The 18,025-nt window shown below is 38.5% G+C and overlaps 1 protein-coding gene across 3 annotated transcripts in view; it reads right to left on the reverse strand.

The window, feature by feature from the left end:
• Nucleotides 1-2,787: 2,787 nt before the first annotated feature.
• The window catches only part of LRRIQ3 (leucine rich repeats and IQ motif containing 3), a 68,557-nt gene continuing 53,319 nt past the window's right edge, over nucleotides 2,788-18,025 (reverse strand). The window contains exons 7-8 of one of the 3 annotated variants that reach the window (XM_065554058.1): nucleotides 12,253-12,452; nucleotides 2,788-4,134 (exon numbers count right to left, since the gene is read on the reverse strand). In XM_065554058.1, the coding sequence (XP_065410130.1) occupies nucleotides 4,063-4,134; nucleotides 12,253-12,452 (272 nt within the window). In that variant the 3' untranslated portion in view covers nucleotides 2,788-4,062. The other 2 variants (XM_065554056.1, XM_065554057.1) reach the window with 2 other exon arrangements.

The following is an 18,025-nucleotide window of genomic DNA, read 5'->3' on the forward strand; positions in this document are numbered from 1 at the left end:
TTTCCACTAGTTACTAACCAGAATTTAGAAGTTTCAAGCACTGTTTAAATGCTTGCAAAATTATTTTTAAAATGGTTTAAAACATGACTTTTATAAACAATTTGAATCTCGGTTTTCTATAACTGCCTATTTGGGATGATTTCTATGTTCTATAACTGCCAGTGTGTGTGTGGATGATTTCTGTGTTCTGCTAATTAATTAATTGATGCTACTGAGCATCATGATTTCAAAAAATTTCTATTCAAGGACAAATTTTGAAGTAGCCTCAGGAAATGGGTGTACAAAATGTAAGACTATTTGAAATTTGGCCTTTTATTAAGAAGGCTTAGAGAGGATTTCTATATTATATAAGGAATAATATATACAAGCTACCCCCAAATCACAGGTGGGTTGCAAAGTATGAGACTGAAAGACAAGTGCTTCCAATTAGCTCAGAATTAATCCCACTTATACAGGGACAAATTAAAGCTAAGCAGAGCACAGATCCAGAAAAATACCACCAGTCACAGACTCTCCCAGTTCCACTCAATGTTTCTTTCTTCTGTTGCTGAGATCATGGTCTTATTCATCAAAGAATCAACCCACGCAGTCTATCCCAGTTAAATGGCCAGTCAAAGCAAACTGTGCTGTCCCAATACCTCCTGATCTGATTCTGACTCAGACTCTAGATCCCCAAGGATTTTGTCTTAATGGATGTCTGCATTTATACAGTACCTTTTGTCCTAAAGGATCCCTAAACAGTTTGCTATCACCCCACTACTCATCCCCACACACACATACCCTCATCCCACTCTCTGGCAAACACACACATACATAACTTTAAAGATAACCATATGCATAAATATTTACAAGTTTGGGGTCTATATGTGCATACAAGAATAGCTTCCCCCCCCCCAACAAACTGTAGCCAAATATGGAGTTAGGATTACTATAAATTGTCTAGATCTTTTTTTACATTACATTGTTGGGAGCTTTCCTTTATATGTAATCCAAAAGATGGCCCTCCCATCCAACAACCTCTAACATGATACTGGGCAGCTAGACCAGTCAGTCTCAGAGAAAAAAGTGGGACTTACATAAATGCTGGCATCACTTCCTACTTCACTCTAGGTTTTCCTTGGAAGTCCCCCTGTAGCAGTGTGGCAGGAGCAGAGCGTCCTTGTGGAACTTCTGGGCAGCCTGTTGTCAACACAGTTCTCCCTGGGTGGGAAGAATTCTCTATTTCTAATGTCCACTGAGGTGGGCTCCGCCCCAACAGCTAATTGTCCCTTCAGTATTATCTCCTTGTGGGAGTGCCTGAGGGGAGTGGCTGCTGCAAAAATGTTCTACAACAGCATTTCTCAAACTGGGGCCCACAGTATTCCAGGGGGTCCACGGGCCCCACTGATCAACTCAACTCCTCCTCCTCCTTCCCAGTGCTTCCTTCACACCAGGGGGCCATCGGTCTCACTGATCAACTCCTCCCCCTCCCTCCCAGAGCCTCCTGCATGCCGGGGAACAGCTGTTCAGCGGCATGCTGGAGGCGCTGGGAGGAAGGGGGAGGAGCAGTGATGTGCTCAGGGGAGGGCACAGGGAATAGGTGGGACAGGGGTGGGGCCTTGGGGGAAGGGGTTGAGTTGGGGTGGGGGCGGGGGCTGAGCGGGGGATTGGAGGTCTCTGAAAAATTTTAAATCAAAATGGAGGTCCTCAGGTTGCTAAAGTTTGAGAACCGCTGTTCTACAACAAAAAGCAAATGTAACTCAGTACTAGGCCATCCCCCTGTCTTCCGGGGGCCTCTCTACACAACTCTGCATGCAAAGTTCCTTTCCTTTCAAAATTCCTTCTGTTCCTAAACAGTTTGCAAGCAAAGTTCCTTTCAGGCAGAGAGGTAGAGCTCCTTCCTAGCCAGAACGGAACAGGTTCTCTCTTTTTATTTTCCTTCAAGGCTTGGCATTGGCTGCAGGTATAGCGAAGGAGGGCTAGCACAGAGCAAGGGCTCTCATTAACCCCTTCTCTGCTGGTATAGGGCCTCTCTGCCTCATCACTCTCCCACACAAGAATTGACTATGGCTCATCCTGTTTAGCTTAAGAGATCACAGCCCTAGCTAGTACTCATATTGGACTCTTATGGCTTGTCAACACAAACAACTAGATTGTGGTGATCTGGGGTGTGAATCTACTCTGCACTTGTCTGCCAGGATCTAATGGCCATTGTGCACTCTGCTGCCACACACTAACAGTTCATTAGAATGCTTTGATCTAGCCCTTTTGAAACAGGACTAGCTCAAAGAGTGTTCATACATAAGAACATAAGGGCATGATAGTGCCCTTCTGCTCTATCTTACCAGTTAACACCTGAGTATTAAAAAAGATTGTTTCTATATAGCTGTGGCCTATGCACAACTAAAGGAAGAGAAGAACTGGCAATAGGAAATATCATATGGAATGAAGGAAAGAGACAGAAGAGAATGAAAGAAAACTGCATAACTTCACATAGTAAACAATGGTAGAGTAACGAGGTTGTCTTTTTTTTAAGCAATCATAATTATTTTGTTTTAGGGGACCTACCCACAAGATCTTTATTTAGCAAAATTAATATACTCAAGTTTATAGTTATCCATCTCCCTCATGACCCGTGAGACTGTTTATGTCCGAAACATTGTTCTCACTTTTCAAAAAAAAACTTTAAAGTGTTTTCTTGCTGCTATATCAAAGTTTTCGGGGTCCTGACTTCCCAAAACTGGCTTTTACCACTATGTAGCATGAAGGATCAGCAGTGTTCCCTACTGAGTAGCCATTTTTGTCAGAATGGTAGCCTGATTCTGTTTCTTTAACCAGTGACTTTTTTTTTTTATGAGGCTAGGTGGTTAGCTGTGTTATCAATCCTCCCAACTTTATCCAGGCTTGGGACCAACAGCCACATCAAAGTGCAGAAGCAGCAGCAAATAAGAGAGGACTGGAAGAGACTAGTTTCCGCCCTGCGTGCCAACACTGGCACAAGATAGATATAATTATAATAATAATAAAAATGACTATATTTTATATATGCAGTGTAGTTGTTTCCGTGTTGGTCCCAGGATATCAGAGAAATAAGATGGGTGAGGTAATATCTTCTGTTGGTGAGAGAGCTTCTCTGTTGGTCAAATAAAAGATATTACCTCACCCACCTTGTCGCTCATATTTTATATAGACATGCACATACATGTACACATACACAGAACTATGTATAAAAAGAATGTAAGTAGAATAAACTAGAAACATAATTAATTACATGTACAAAAGCAGCTAATGAGACGAATCAAAGTACATAATGAAAGTTAGCAGCTAGGAGAAAATGCATCAGGGGTTGCCAGAATGAAACAGAAAATATATTCCCATCTAGAGCTAAATGCTTATGGCATTGTTGTATGTTTACATTTACTGAGGCAGCACTGACGCAAAGCTTCAGCAACACAGTCTGCAATAACTGTAGTCAAAATTTTAATTGCACTCTTGCTATTTGGTACATTAGCAGCCATAAAAACCCTATTATTTTTGTCGCACTGAATAATTTAGTTTTCAGAGTAAGTACAGATGATAACTGTATGCACACTTGTAGTCCTCGCCATTTAAAAGTAAACATTTACCACCAATTACCACACAATGCAATCTGAAATATCACAGTCACTTCTAAGGTTAGGAAAATACTGAGCTATATCATACACTAGAGTGTGGTATCTAATAGTAAATGTTGATTTTTTTAAAATAGACCAGGGTTGAAAGTACACTTAACATTACACTTTTATACATTCTAGAAGTAAACATACATAACTGTCTCTCTTCATTATGTTTTTTTCTTAAATGAAGGCCTGGAAGTTCAGTTTAAATGATGAGAGTATAGACTTCCACATTTAGCATTCAAATAAAAAGACACAGTTTGGTTTATATTCACTTACAATGTTGCAAGTTAGCATCTTAAACATTGGAGTTTATTATACATGTTTTATTGCACTGCAGCTTAATGGCAGCCTGATCATAACTTTCATATCGGCTTGATGATCCTTTACAGCTGCAACTTTTGCCTTGGCTTGTTGTAATCTCTCACTAGTCTTTTGAGAAACAATGGAATCCAGAACCACTTTTTCTGCCAAGTTTTCTTTTCGTAACATCAATTGCCTGGAGAAAAATAAAGGAAGAGACTTATTCATACAACTTGCAGCCATGGTTTACCATTCACAGATCAGCTGAGCAAATTTCCTGATAAAAGTCTTGTCTCTAAAACTTAGACTCTTTCATACGTATATGCTCTTGGCTTCTTCTTTATATTTTACAACTGTGTCTAGCGTCTTTGTTCTCCAATTAAGCTAGATTAATTAAATTCATTTTAATGAAAATTTCTGCTACATTTCAAATTTGACATACTACACCAGTGCTTCTCAACCTGGGGGTTGGGACTCCTCAGGGGGTTGCAAAGTTATTACATGGGGGGTCGCGAGCTGTCAGCCTCCACCCCGAACTCCGCTTTGCCTCCAGCATTTATAATGGTGTTAAATATATTAAAAAGTGTCTTTAATTTATAACAGGGGTCACACTCAGAGGCTTACTATGTGAAAGGGGTCACCTGTACAAAAGTTTGAGGACCACTGTACTACATCCATGCTTCTCTTCTTTCACCTCCTTTCCCATAGTAATTAATTTATATATAATTTAGACAGGCCGTAGGAATAATTTTAGCCCCTGTAGGCTGAAGTTTGCCTACAGTGCAGAGGACTATCACAAGGTCCACTGCACCAGGGGTTCTCAAAGGATCTTCCAGGAAGTCTATCAATTCACCTAGATATTTGCCTTGTTTTACAAAAGGCTATATAAAAAGCACTAGCAAAGTTAGTACAAACTAAGATTTCACATAGACAATGACTTGTTTATACTGCTCTATGTACTATATCAGGGTTTCTCAAACTGGGTCACAACCACAAAGTGGGTCGCGAGTTCATTTTTATGGGGTCGCCAAGGCCAGAGTTAGACGTGCTGGGGCCCAGGGCAGAAAGCTGAAGCCCGAGCCGTGCCATCCGGGCTGAAGCCAAAGCCCGAGCAACTTAGCTTTGCAGGGCTCCCTGTGGCGTGGCGCTCTGGGGAACTGCCCTGCTTGTCACTCCCTAATGCTGGCCCAGAGAGTAGGAACAGACTCAACGTGGAGAAAAACTTAATTGTTGCTGTCACTTCATTGCCTCCCAGCATGGCAGGGCTCACAAGTGAAAAACTGGCTCAAGTATCATACTGAAATGTAAGTACAATATTTATATTTATTTATTATATTGTAAAAAATGAGAAAATAAGCAACTTTTCAGTAATAATGTGCTGTGACACTTTTGTATTTTTATGTCTGATTTTGTAAGCAAGTACCATAGTTTTTAAGTGAGCTGAAAGGGATACAGTAGGATGAGAACCACTGCAGTGCATGACATAAATTCTGCACAGGAGCAAAGACACCACAGAGGGGGCTGTGCACAGGGATGACAGCCATGGAGAGGGTCTCTGTGCCAATTCCACAGGCTGGTACAGAATGCTATGACATTGGTAGGCCAGGAATGGTGCCACAGGATTGACACTTATAAACAATCCCAGCACTGAACACCATGAGCACAAAGTGGCTGTGACTAACTATTCGAGGCCATAGGAACAATAACCACAAAGACTGCAATAGCATCACTCACTAGCTGCAAATTATGGATTTCACCTTCTTAAACCTTACTGCACTCCACTTGCATAGAGCCCCTTTATTTGGATTTTATGCAAGTGGAGGGATTCTACCATCAGTGAAATTAAAAAGACACCCAAAAAGAGTAGGTATTGTCCTGTTTATGAGGAATCCTCATGGTCAAACTATTAAAACTTGCACTTATTTAGAATGTTGCATTGTGCTCTAGTTTTTAAACTTGATTAAGCAGTATAGCTGTGGTTAAAAGTCTCCAACTATCTCTATTATCAACCAATTTATGTGGTTTATAATTTGACCATAGTGCATTTCATCAAACTGAACATCAGTAGACAACTTAGCTTCCAAAAGAGGCCAGTATATTTTTAAGGAAATGTAAAAAATAAATCAATTAAGCCTCTAGCTATAGTGCATAAAGTAGGTTCCCCAGTCCACACACAATGTAGATCTTTTTTCACTGCTGTACAGAAAAAATATTCCCCCAAAACAAATAAAAACAAAGTAAAAACTCCAAATCCGATCTAAGAAACAACATCATTACATATTTTAGTATTAATTTAGGGCCCAATCCTGAAATCCTTACTTAGGCAAAATTCCCCTTGAAAGCAATGGGAGTTTTGCCTATACAAATTTTGAATGGAGAATTTATAACAAGGGACAAGCATGCTCAATTGTCCTTCAGTTCCTTTGCCAATATAGAATCCAGATGGCATAGGACTCCACAGTAGTAAGGAAAGAATCGTGGAATCCATGTGGACAACGCTTCTTGAAGAATCACAGTTACTTTATGAGGCCCACATCCAAAAGCCTGAGGCATACTCTCACAGATGTTTCTGGATAAGCATGTAAGCTGCTGATGAAACCTACCATGGTCTTGAATCTTTCCTGTGGTAGATAAGCCCTTGCTGGTGTGGAATTTAGCACTGCCCCATGAACTGTTCTCTGCGTTGGCAACAGTGTGATCCTGAGACTCAGAGTAGAGGAAAGATGTGGAATTAGGTGAACTGAATAGTTCACCTTTTGTGGTGATTTTCCTCAAATGAGTTAACTGTTAATGAACAGATATTCCTGGATCCCTTGTCTCCTTCTGTGAGTCACCACAACTGCCAATCACTTGGTGAATACCTTTGGTGCTGATGAAAGACAAAGAGCAGAACTCTATACTGGTAGATGCTCCCACTTGGAATCTCAGGTATTTTCTGTGTGTCAGTTGAGCTGATATGTAAAGTAAGTGTCTTGTAAAATAGTGAGCCAGGAAGCAGGCCTAGGGATTTGGGAATTTAAGAATTGGATTATAGAGGCCAACCTTACCATCCTGCATTTGACACGACAGATGAACCTGTTGCAGGGTGGATTGATTTAAATCAGTGATTTAAATAACCAATTTTAATTATGGCTTAAATCAGCAAGCAGGAAACCTTGATATAAATAATCAATTTTAATCTTGTTTTGCATTTGTACTTTTTAGTTATTTCCTACAGAAAGGTTGATTCTCACTGGTTGATAACCTTTAAAACATGTTGATTTGCAACTCAAAATAGCATTTATGCTAAATTTGGTACTTCTTTTTGTTAAAGCATATCTACCTATACTATATATTTACGTAATTAGATGACAATTTACATTTATTCACTTTCTTAATTTTTACATTTCTATTACGTTAGAAAATGGTCAGTGATGCATTTGTCATTTGCTAATGATCATTTATTTTTCTTGTGATTTGTGTCAAGCTCTATTTTTATGGACATTAGAATTCAGTTAAAAGTGAACCAAAACAGAATTTTAAAATGGTATTTTTATTAATTAGGTAGCTTTATTTAACAATGCTGGATACATAAGAAAAAAAGTTTAACAAAAAGGTTATCAAAACAAAATTTAAAAATGTATTAAACAAAGGATTATCTGTAGTTAGTGAACTGAACTCATTGTTTCCAGTTACAATGTCCTTGAGTAGATCTCACCCTCTCACATTTTAGGTTTTTATTCAGAGATTGGAAAAGAAAAACAAGCGTTCCTGCTTTTTCAGTTCCCAATTGGTTTCTTAACTCTGAATGTACAAGTCATTGAACTGAGCTAACTAAATAAACTGATTTGAAGAAAATATTCTCTCTGAACCTGTAGTAGAGGCCTCTGCTGTCAAAAGGTGGTTTCGCACTTTAACAAACTCTGGTTTCAGGTGCTTAGCTATTGACCTCCACTAGTTTGGAGGTTTGACTTTCTTTAAAACTTGACAACAAACATGGACTGCTTGATTTTATTTTAAAATTAATTTAAATAATTGTAATAAATTATAATAAGCTTAGTCCTTAACATAGGTTGTCATAATTTCAGTTAATTTTAAATAAGTTTATTTTATTTTAAAAAACTATGTATTTCAATAAAAAAAACAATTTAAATTAAAGAAAACAAACCATTGATTTTTTTCTACTTTGACTTGTTGAGATATCTCAAATACAGGATTGGATTCCAGATCTTTCTTCTTCCAAGTTAGAAAATAAGGAAAGTAAAGCCCCATCCCTGTGAACTCCAGGGGCACATCTTCCACTACTCCAACATTCAGAAGAGAATCCACTACTTGTCTTAACAACATCTTATGAGAGGGATCCTTAAAGAGGGTCAAGGACGGAGTTGGGCTAGGAAGGGATGGGGACTGAATGGAATATCCCACACTGACAATCTCTAAAATGGTGTGGTTTGAGGTAATTCCATTCCAGGCCTCTCAACAATAAAACAGTGGTTGCCTAAGAGGGATAGGGGTGGGTGGGAAAGCCTATATAATGTTCAAAGGCTATTTATAGCTTTGATGCCATAAAATTTGCTATTATGAAATGGACAGTGTGTAGTAGAGGAGGAAAAGGTAGATGGCCTTCTGTATTGCCCTTCTTCCTTGGCAACTCAGATCCTCATCCAGTGAGGAAGAGGAGATATTTGTTGGGATCAAGCACTTTTCCTGAGCAGGTGTTCTTCATCACTTTCCTGTTCTTCCTGTGGTATAGTGAGAGCCTGTGGCAGCGTCTCCTCTTAAGCAACTCTACAAAGTTTCATAAAAGAAGGTGATGTAACGCTAGTTGGGGTAAAAGGCTGGGGCCAGAGAGGTAGATATCAAGGTATGTGCTCTCTCTAAGATCTCATAGGTCTGTGGTTATAGTGACGGCTCTTAGATTCCCTGTCAGATCAGTAGGGATCAGATGAATGGGAACAAGATAAGCATGTGGAGAATACCTCCTTGCTATACTCAGAAGGGTATGAAGAAAATGAGTACTCCTCTTCTAATGGTAGGTTTACCCTATTCAGAATTCTAGGGTGAGCTTAAGTTTCCCCAGCCTTCCACCACTGGAGCTGAAGAGTTCACTAATACCATAACATTACTGGTAGTTGATACTTAAGTGCAGGGCAGCCCCACAGCTGAGGACAATTGTGGTGATTTAGGTTGCACAGTCAGTGCAACATCACTGAGTACCAAAAACAACATTGGCGCTGAGAAATCAGTGGTGGGAGAACCTGTACCATAGTGGTCAGCACCGGCGTCATGGGTGCCAGGGTCATCAGCACCTTGTGCACAAATGTCGGTACCAAGAGGTCAGTCCTGAATGAAGTGCAGACTACTGCCTGAGATGGTACTGTATGTGCTCAGTGACTGGGTTTTGCAAGGATATCAGAGGGACCAAATTTGGGCCATGAACTACCTCTTTGGCTGAGTAATAAAATGACACCACCAGATCTACTTCTTATGTGTAATCAGGATCACATCTGCTAACTTTAGAGTTAAAAATAAGCATTTACTGATTCACAGATTTGACAGCCAGAAGGGACTATTATGATCATCTAATCTGATCTCCTGCACCACACAAGAAATTTTCATCCAGTAATTTCTGTATCAAGCCCATAATTTCTGTCTGATCTAGAGCACAGACATCCAGTCTTGATTTAAAGACTTCATGTGATGGAGAATCCACTACATCCCTAAGTAAGTTGTTTCAATGGCAAATTAATCTAACTGTTAAAAAGCTGTATCTTATTTCTAGTCTGAATTTGTCTAGCATCAGCTTCCAGACACTAGATCTAGTTATATCTTTGTCTGCTAGATTAAAGAGCTTGATCAGAAATCTTCCCCACATATAGGTACTTACAAACCATGATCAAGTTACCTCGATCTTCTCTTGAATAAAATAAATAGACTGAGCTTCTTTAGCCTCTCACCATAAGGCAAGTTTTCAAACCTTGAATCATCCTTGGAACTCATGATCAGTTGGGTATCCATCACGACCTTGAAGTCATTTTCTGAGTCACTGCTTTCCAGAATCCAGTCCCCCATCGTGTAGGTGTGACCTATACCTCTTTGTTCTTAGGTGTACACAGTTATTATATTAAAATGCATGTTGTTCAAGTGAGCCCATTTTACCAAGCAGTTCAGATCGTTCTATAGAACAGATATGGTCTTTTCATTCCATTATTGTTTTTTATTCCCCTTAGCATGGCAAAGCCAATAACTAAGAGGGAGAGACCTAGATTCTATTCCATCTTGTGCATCATCAACAGAATCATTTACTAAATTTCCAATCAGTTACACAAGTGCAAACCCATTGAAGACAATGGAATTGCTTAGCTGTCACTAATGGCATAATTTGAGACAATAAGGTTACACAGGTGCAACTGGGGGCTTAATACGGCTGGCAGAACTTTTGTTTGTGGTAAATATGGAAATTGGCTCACTCACCTCTCAGATTAGAGGTTGTGTTTGTATTTAAAGAAAAACATTTTTACTGTAAATTAAGCATATTTCATATGGATGTCATTGGAAGCTAATAAACATGGACCCTCACAAGTCATTTTTCAGAGCAGAGCTATGCTTTAATGTGAATGGGTGTCTTTAGGGATTTGGAAAAAAATACTTTAATATAGATAATGTAATTGCCTGAAAAATGTAGTTAGTATGTGGGCAGAATAGTTACATTGCACAATAGAATTTACTTTTCCCATACATTTACAAAATCCTAACTTTCATGGTTCAAGGCTCAACTATTCCAAATTGTATCAAACTGAGTTCTAATGAATGCATTGACATCCTCGATTCAATTTTTGCCCCAAAATTGTCTTAGGCAATAAAACTGTTAAAGATTTATTTGCACCACTGATTTCAATCTGACTCTGCTTAGTAAAAATAATATGGCATTGTGCTGCACACAAAGACACCTCATCGTAAGACAAAAAGGTTGCTGTTGTGTCTTATCTGAACAGGGCATAATTAAGCAAGCATATATTTTCTACTATGCAAAGTCTCAAAGGAAAGAATGAGAAATCTTAAACACAATGCTGAAGTCTTGAACTAATGAATACTTTGATGCTTTTTGTTTGCTTTCTATGGACTTTTGACAGTATAATCCAGCACAGGTGATGCTGCATAGTAAGAACAATGTACTGTCTGCTTTATTTTTGTGGACAAAAAAAAGCCCCAATGTTTTATTTGTGGAATTTTCCCTTTAAAAAAATCACATTAGTATTGAAATGTGGTTATGGTCACTTTCCTCACTTTATGTAAATGGACAAATCCTGCTCTGTCCTCCTTAGCTATGGAATGTGGTGCACACAGGGAACTTCCATGCTGATGCTGAGTTGGGTAAGCTGAGGAAGGTGGTTCTGAATTCCACTACTTTGTGGATCTGTTGGATTTTCCCTCTGGGAGGCAAACAATTCACTATACAGGCCACTTCAGGCCTGAGGTCTCCTCACCTTCCCAAGTACCCAGCACATGTACCTAGCACTTGTACTCAGATTCGGTGCAAGGGACAGGATTGGCTAAGAGAGGTATTAAGGATGTACTTAAAGTTCCCCTTGATTTTGTGGTTCTACTTCTAGAGGAACACTTTGTTTACAATACTGTAACTCTAATATTTGATTTGTTTTTGGAACTGAGCAAGGATGTGATTTATTTGTATTTCTGTTTATTCTACAAAAAAGCATCCAAAACATCCTAACATATGGATGTATTTCAATCTAGAAAAATGATCCACATCCAATCCAGCATTCATATTATACTACTGAGTATTAAGAGAAACATACCTCTGCTCCTGAAAATTTTTTATCAGCTCCTTCCATTTTTCCATATCTTCTTTGTTTTCCTTAACAATACTCATTCTTTCCTTTATGGTTTCCTCACTTTTCCTCAATCTGTCAAGTCTAAACAAACTCTGTGTCAAAGAAGCATGCTGAATGCTGAAGTCTTGTATTAATGAATACTCTGATGCTTTTTGGTTCTTGGTTTCTAAAAACTGAGCATGCCTTTGCCTTACTTTTTCAATAAATCCTGATCTTCTCAATTGATGTTGTTGTAAAGCTTCTTGAATTCTAATGTCTTCTTCTTTGCATCTTTTCTGAACACCATTCTTTTTCTCCTTAAGAAAACCCTTAATACAGTAGTCGGCTTCGCCTTTGGCAATTTGCATCTGCATAACCCCACATATCTTTTTAGTTTGGATCTCACATCTCTTACTCTCCCTGTAGGCTTTATCAATAACATAAAATGGTTCGAGTCTTACAGATCCATACATTCTAGCAAAAATCCTCTTCTCTATACTTACTGGGTGATTCACAGCTTTAAGCTTTGGAGCAGGATGAACAAGAGAATGAAATGGGTGTACAGCATGCCAAATTTCTTCCTCTTTCTTTTGAAATATCATCAGCTTATCCTTCACGGAATGAAAAGCAGCTTTACAAACTGAAAGCCTAAATTTAGTTTCTACCTGCTCCTCCATATTAGGTTTCTCCATGTCCAAGAAACCTACAATACAAAGAATGCAATATTTAATCTGTGATGCGTATTTGATTATAAAAATTTACTATTTTTTATTATTTCAGACTCTTTATTAGATTTCAATATCTACTGATGATAAATGTCCTATTTAAGTCAATCTATCCTCTTGTGAGTTTGAATTAAATATTATATTACTTTGAAATAAAAATTTAAATTATCTTGTCATATCAGTACAGTATTATCATCTGCGAAAATGTGCTTGTTCAACACACCTAATAATGATAAGCAAAGGCTCAGAGTTAAGTCTAATAGACTGCTTTTTATTGTGTCAAAATGGCTGTGCAAAAGTTTTAAAATATTGATTAATAATAGTAGTAAGTGCCAACTTAAAAATCATCTACTATTCTTGTTGGAGCCTAATCCAACCCCTCAATGAATTCAATCAGAATCTTTCAATTTACTTTAATAAGTTTTAGATCTACTGAGCTCTATTACTCATCAAAAGAAAATTATGATATTTTTGAAAGTTTCACAAGTTCCTATACCAGCTATCTTTTTAAAGGCAGAATTTTTTAACCTGCTGATATTAAAAAAAATCACAGCATAAAATAATGTAACAGTTAAATAATGTTATTAGAAATAATATCAATTTTTATTCCCATTTTAAAAAATATATCCCTTGCTCAACCTCTAGTTCACTGTGCCTCTTAAAATTAAATATCAGTCCTATTCAATTGGGTACTCCATCTTCTATATTCATGTCCACAACAAATTCTTCCTCCCTTTTATACTCGGAGTATAATACATGTTGAAATATTGTCATTGGTTTTATTTATATGAAAATGTTTACAGGAGAGGTGTATACAAGGCAATTAATAGTTTTTGCAGAGAATAAAGCACAAAATGAAACTAAAGCTTGTCTGAGTACCATAAATGCCTTTCATTTCAAGCATGTTCCAAAGCCATGGATACTCTTTTTGTTGGATGGTAAGAAAAAAGAAAATTCAAATAAAAATAAAATAAAATAAATAAAATAAATGATTATCTTGCCTCTTGTGGATTTTAAAGTTTTTTGCTGCTACTTTTTTGGACTTTCCACTGATGTAACTTGGAGGTAGTGGGAACTATTGTTCAAGAGCAGGTTCAAAAACAAATAAGTGTCCAAGGGAATGACCTGGGTAGAAAGAAGTGATGGGATGAGATATATCTGTGGCAAATGGTAAATGAGGGCTGTCAAGGCTGTATCCCCACTTTGAACTTTAGGGTACAATGTGGGGGCCTGCATGAAGACTTCTAAGCTTAACTACCAGCTTAGCTCTGGTCCGCTGCCACCATCTCAAGCTAATTCCCTTCCCTGGGGAGCCTTGAGAAACCTTTCACCAATTCCCTGGTGAATACAGATCCAAACCCCTTGGATCTTAAAACAAGGAGAAATTAACCATTCCCCTCCTTCCTCCCACCAACTCCTGGTGAATACAGATCCAACCCCCTTGGATCTAAAAACAAGGAAAAATCAATCAGGTTCTTAAAAAGAAGGCTTTTAATTAAAGAAAAAGGTAAAAATCATCTCTGTAAAATCAGTATGGAAAATAACTTTACAGGGTAATCAAACTTAAAGAGCTCAGAGGACTCCCCTCTAGTCTTAGGTTCAAAGTACAGCAAACAAAAATAAACACTCTAGTAAAAGGTACATTTACAAGTTGAGAAAACAAAGTAAAACTAAGACGCCTTGCCTGGCTATTTACTTACAAGTTTGAAATAGGAGAGACTTGTTTAGAAAGATGTGGAGAACCTGGATTGATGTCTGGTCCCTCTCAGTCCAGGAGCGAACAAACACCCAAAACAAAGAGCACAAACAAAAGCCTTCCCCCCTCCCCCCCCCCGATTTGAAAGTATCTTGTCCCCTTATTGGTCCTTTGGGTCAGGTGTCAGCCAGGTTACCCGAGCTTCTTAACCCTTTACAGGTAAAAGGATTTTGGAGTCTCTGGCCAGTAGGGATTTTATGGTACTGTACACAGGAGAGCTGTTACCCTTCCCTTTATAGTTATGACAAGGGCAGATATGTGACATAGTATCAAATTTGCATAAGCTTTTATTTAATAACTAATTCAATCAAATCAACTGAACTAAATTAGACAGGGTGATCCTTATTGAACTGCAGCCTGACCCATGTGCCTTGATGACCCATGCCATCACAGGTTTCAGCAAAAATCATGACACTCTCTTGATCTGTGGCTTATTTGGCTGGACACCCACCTTCCCCATGCAATGGTTCACCTGAGCAAGCATCCATCAGGTTCCGAAAGGTTCCGTTTTGGAACAGGCTATGCAAGTCCTAACAGTGACACAACAACCCACTACACTGGCTTTAGTACAGGTGTGCTCCCTTCCCTCATCTGTTGCAAATGGCAAGACTCTATGCTGCACATAGTAATCAGTTTAAATTTGTGTGCCTCTCCCCCGAGTCTATGTATACAGGGGCCAGGTCACTTAATCCAGCTATTCTCTTGGAACATGCTCTATCTGAAACACTACCAACTGACTATAAAAAGTCAGAGTAACTCAATAAACACCAAACAAGCTGTGACACAAACATGAAACACAAAAATAAACATGTATATGATGAAAACCAACTCAGTAAGGCAGAAAATTCTTCAAGGGATTCTCCAGGACTTCAGAGGTGGTCAAATCTAATTTCACATGCCCCTGGGATCAATCCAATGTAGAGCAGAGGTGGGCAAACTTTTTGGCCTGAGGGCCACATCTTGGTATGGAAATTAGATGTCTTCAAATCACCAGGGCCTGATGAAATGCATCCTAGAATACTCAAGGAACTGACCGAGGAGATATCTGAGCCATTAGCAATTATCTTTGAAAAGTCATGGAAGACAGGAGAGATTCCAGAAGACTGGAAAAGGTCAAATATAGTGCCCATCTATAAAAAGGGAAATAAGGACAACCCGGGGAATTACAGACCAGTCAGCTTAACTTCTGTATCCAGAAAGATAATGGAGCAAATAATTAAGCAATAAATTTGCAAACACCTAGAAGATAATAAGGTGATACATAACAGTCAACATGGATTGTCAAGAACAAATCGTGTCAAACCAACCTGATAGCTTCCTTTGACAGGGTAACAAGCCTTGTGGATGGGGGGAAGTGGTAGATGTGGTATATCTTGACGTTAGTCAGGCTTTTGATACTGTCTTGCATGACCTTCCCATAAACAAACTAAAGAAATACAACCTAGATGGAGCTACTATAAGGTGGGTGAAAAACTGGTTGGAAAATCATTCCCAGAGAGTAGTTATCAGTGGTTCACAGTCATGCTGGAAGGGCATAATGAGTGGGGTCCCACAGGGATCGGTTCTGGGTCCGGTTCTGTTCAATATCTTCATCAATGATTTAGATAATGGCATAGAGGAGTACACTTATAAAGTTTGCAGACGATACCAAGCTGAGAGGGATTGCAAGTGCTTTGGAGGATAGGATTATAATTCAAAATGAGCCAGACAAACTGGAGAAATGGTCTGAAGTAAATAGGATGAAATTCAATAAGGACAAAAGCAAAGTACTCCACTTAAGAAGGAACAATCAGTTGCACACATACAAAATGGGAAATGACTGCCTAGGAAGGAGTACTGTGGAAAGGGATCTGGGGGTCATAGTGGGTCACAAGCTAAGTATGAGTCAACAGTGTAACACTGTTGCAAAAATACCAAACATCATTCTGGGGTGTATTAGCAGGACTATTGCAAGCAAGATACGAGAAGTAATTCTTCTGCTCTACTCTGCGCTGATTAGGCCTCAACTGGAGTATTGTGTCCAGTGCTGGGTGCCACATTTCAGGAAAGATGTGGACAAATTGGAGAAAGTCCAGAGAAGAGCAATAAAAATGATTAAAGGTCTAGAAAACATCATCTATGAGGGAAGATTGAAAAAAATGGGTTTAGTCTGGAGAAGAGAAGACTGAGAGGGGATATGATAACAGTTTTCAAGTATATAAAAGGTTGTTACAAGGAGGAGGGAGAAAATTTGTTTTTCTTAACCTCTGAGGATAGGATAAGAAGCAATGGGCTTAAATTGCAGCAAGGGCGGTTTAGGTTGGACATTAGGAAAAATTTCCTACCTGTCAGAGTGATTAATCACTGGAATAAATTGCCTAGGGAGGTTGTGGAATCTCCATCATTGGAGATTGTTAAGAGCAGGTTGGACAAACACCTGTCAGAGATGGTCTAGATAATACTTAGTCCTGCCTGGAGTGCAGGGGACTGGACAAGATGACCTCCGAAGGTCCCTTCCAGTTCTATGATTCTATGTTCAGCTCATGCACTTCTCTCAAAGCTTTACAGTGCCAAGGAACATAGTAAGAAGCATGAAGTGAATTTTTTGGCCTTTGTGGCTTTCATTTAAGGACTTACTCTTATTTTTATGCAATAATTGCATTTGCAATATAAAGCCATGGTCACAAAAGTATTTTTTGTTTTACCTGTTTTCTGATCAAATCCACTTCTTACATGTGTGCCAGTCAGATTGCCTCATTAACTGATAAAATAAGTTTAAGTACTGTAAGAACTGCAGAGTCAATATGCAGTAGTTGCATAGGAGCATGCTATATTTTGTTCTGCCTCACGCATCATCATGCAAAACAAGCCATATACTGACTGTAGAATATTTATTGTTGACAATGTATGAGGGTAAAAAGAAAATGCCTTGATTTCAAGACACTTGAAGTTCTGTCAGTTTAAAAAATCTTGTTTTGATTTGAAAATTGAGCAATTTTGTTACAGAGTGACTTAAGGAGAATAAATATCAAACACCAAAATGTCATTTTACAGAATCATTTTTCTGATCATAATCATATAAGAAATGTGCATAAACATTCTCCCTTTTCAAGCTGAAAAGGTTTTTCTGTGGGTGAAAACTGGAGAAAGGTTTACGTTAAGTTTCCTTTTGAAAAGGGTATATAACTACATGTCAGTAATAGAATACATGAGTTTTACCTAAGATTTGTGGCAAATAATGTAGATCAAGCTCATGTCTCATTTTTCAGATATTTTCCCCCCTGCCATCCTGAATACAATAATCCTTTGACTATGTCAACTGGAATAGTTCAGTATGTCTACTAGGATGTTCTTTTACTCTTTGAGGTATGTGGGAATTCAAAAATGCTTTTCTTGAAATCATTCTATTCATTGTTAAGAGGTTTCAGAGTAGCAGCCGTGTTAGTCTGTATCCGCAAAAAGAAGAACAGGAGGACTTGTGGCACCTTAGAGACTAACAAATTTATTAGAGCATAAGCTTTCGTGGACTACAGCCCACTTCTTCGGATGCATCCGAAGAAGTGGGCTGTAGTCCACGAAAGCTTATGCTCTAATAAATTTGTTAGTCTCTAAGGTGCCACAAGTCCTCCTGTTCTTCTTTTTATTGTTAAGAGGGACTCCCAACATACATATAAGGGAGACAGAGTGGCTCCCTGTGTTTATTTAGCACATCACTTACTGAGTCAACATTTCCTTATGTATACTAGATTTTTTAAATGTCTACAATGCTTTAAAGACTTTGTTCAGTAACAAGATGTTATTATAGACATTATTTTG

This window comes from Chrysemys picta, chromosome 8 (genome assembly GCF_011386835.1).
Source record: "Chrysemys picta bellii isolate R12L10 chromosome 8, ASM1138683v2, whole genome shotgun sequence".
NCBI lineage: Eukaryota > Metazoa > Chordata > Testudines > Emydidae > Chrysemys > Chrysemys picta.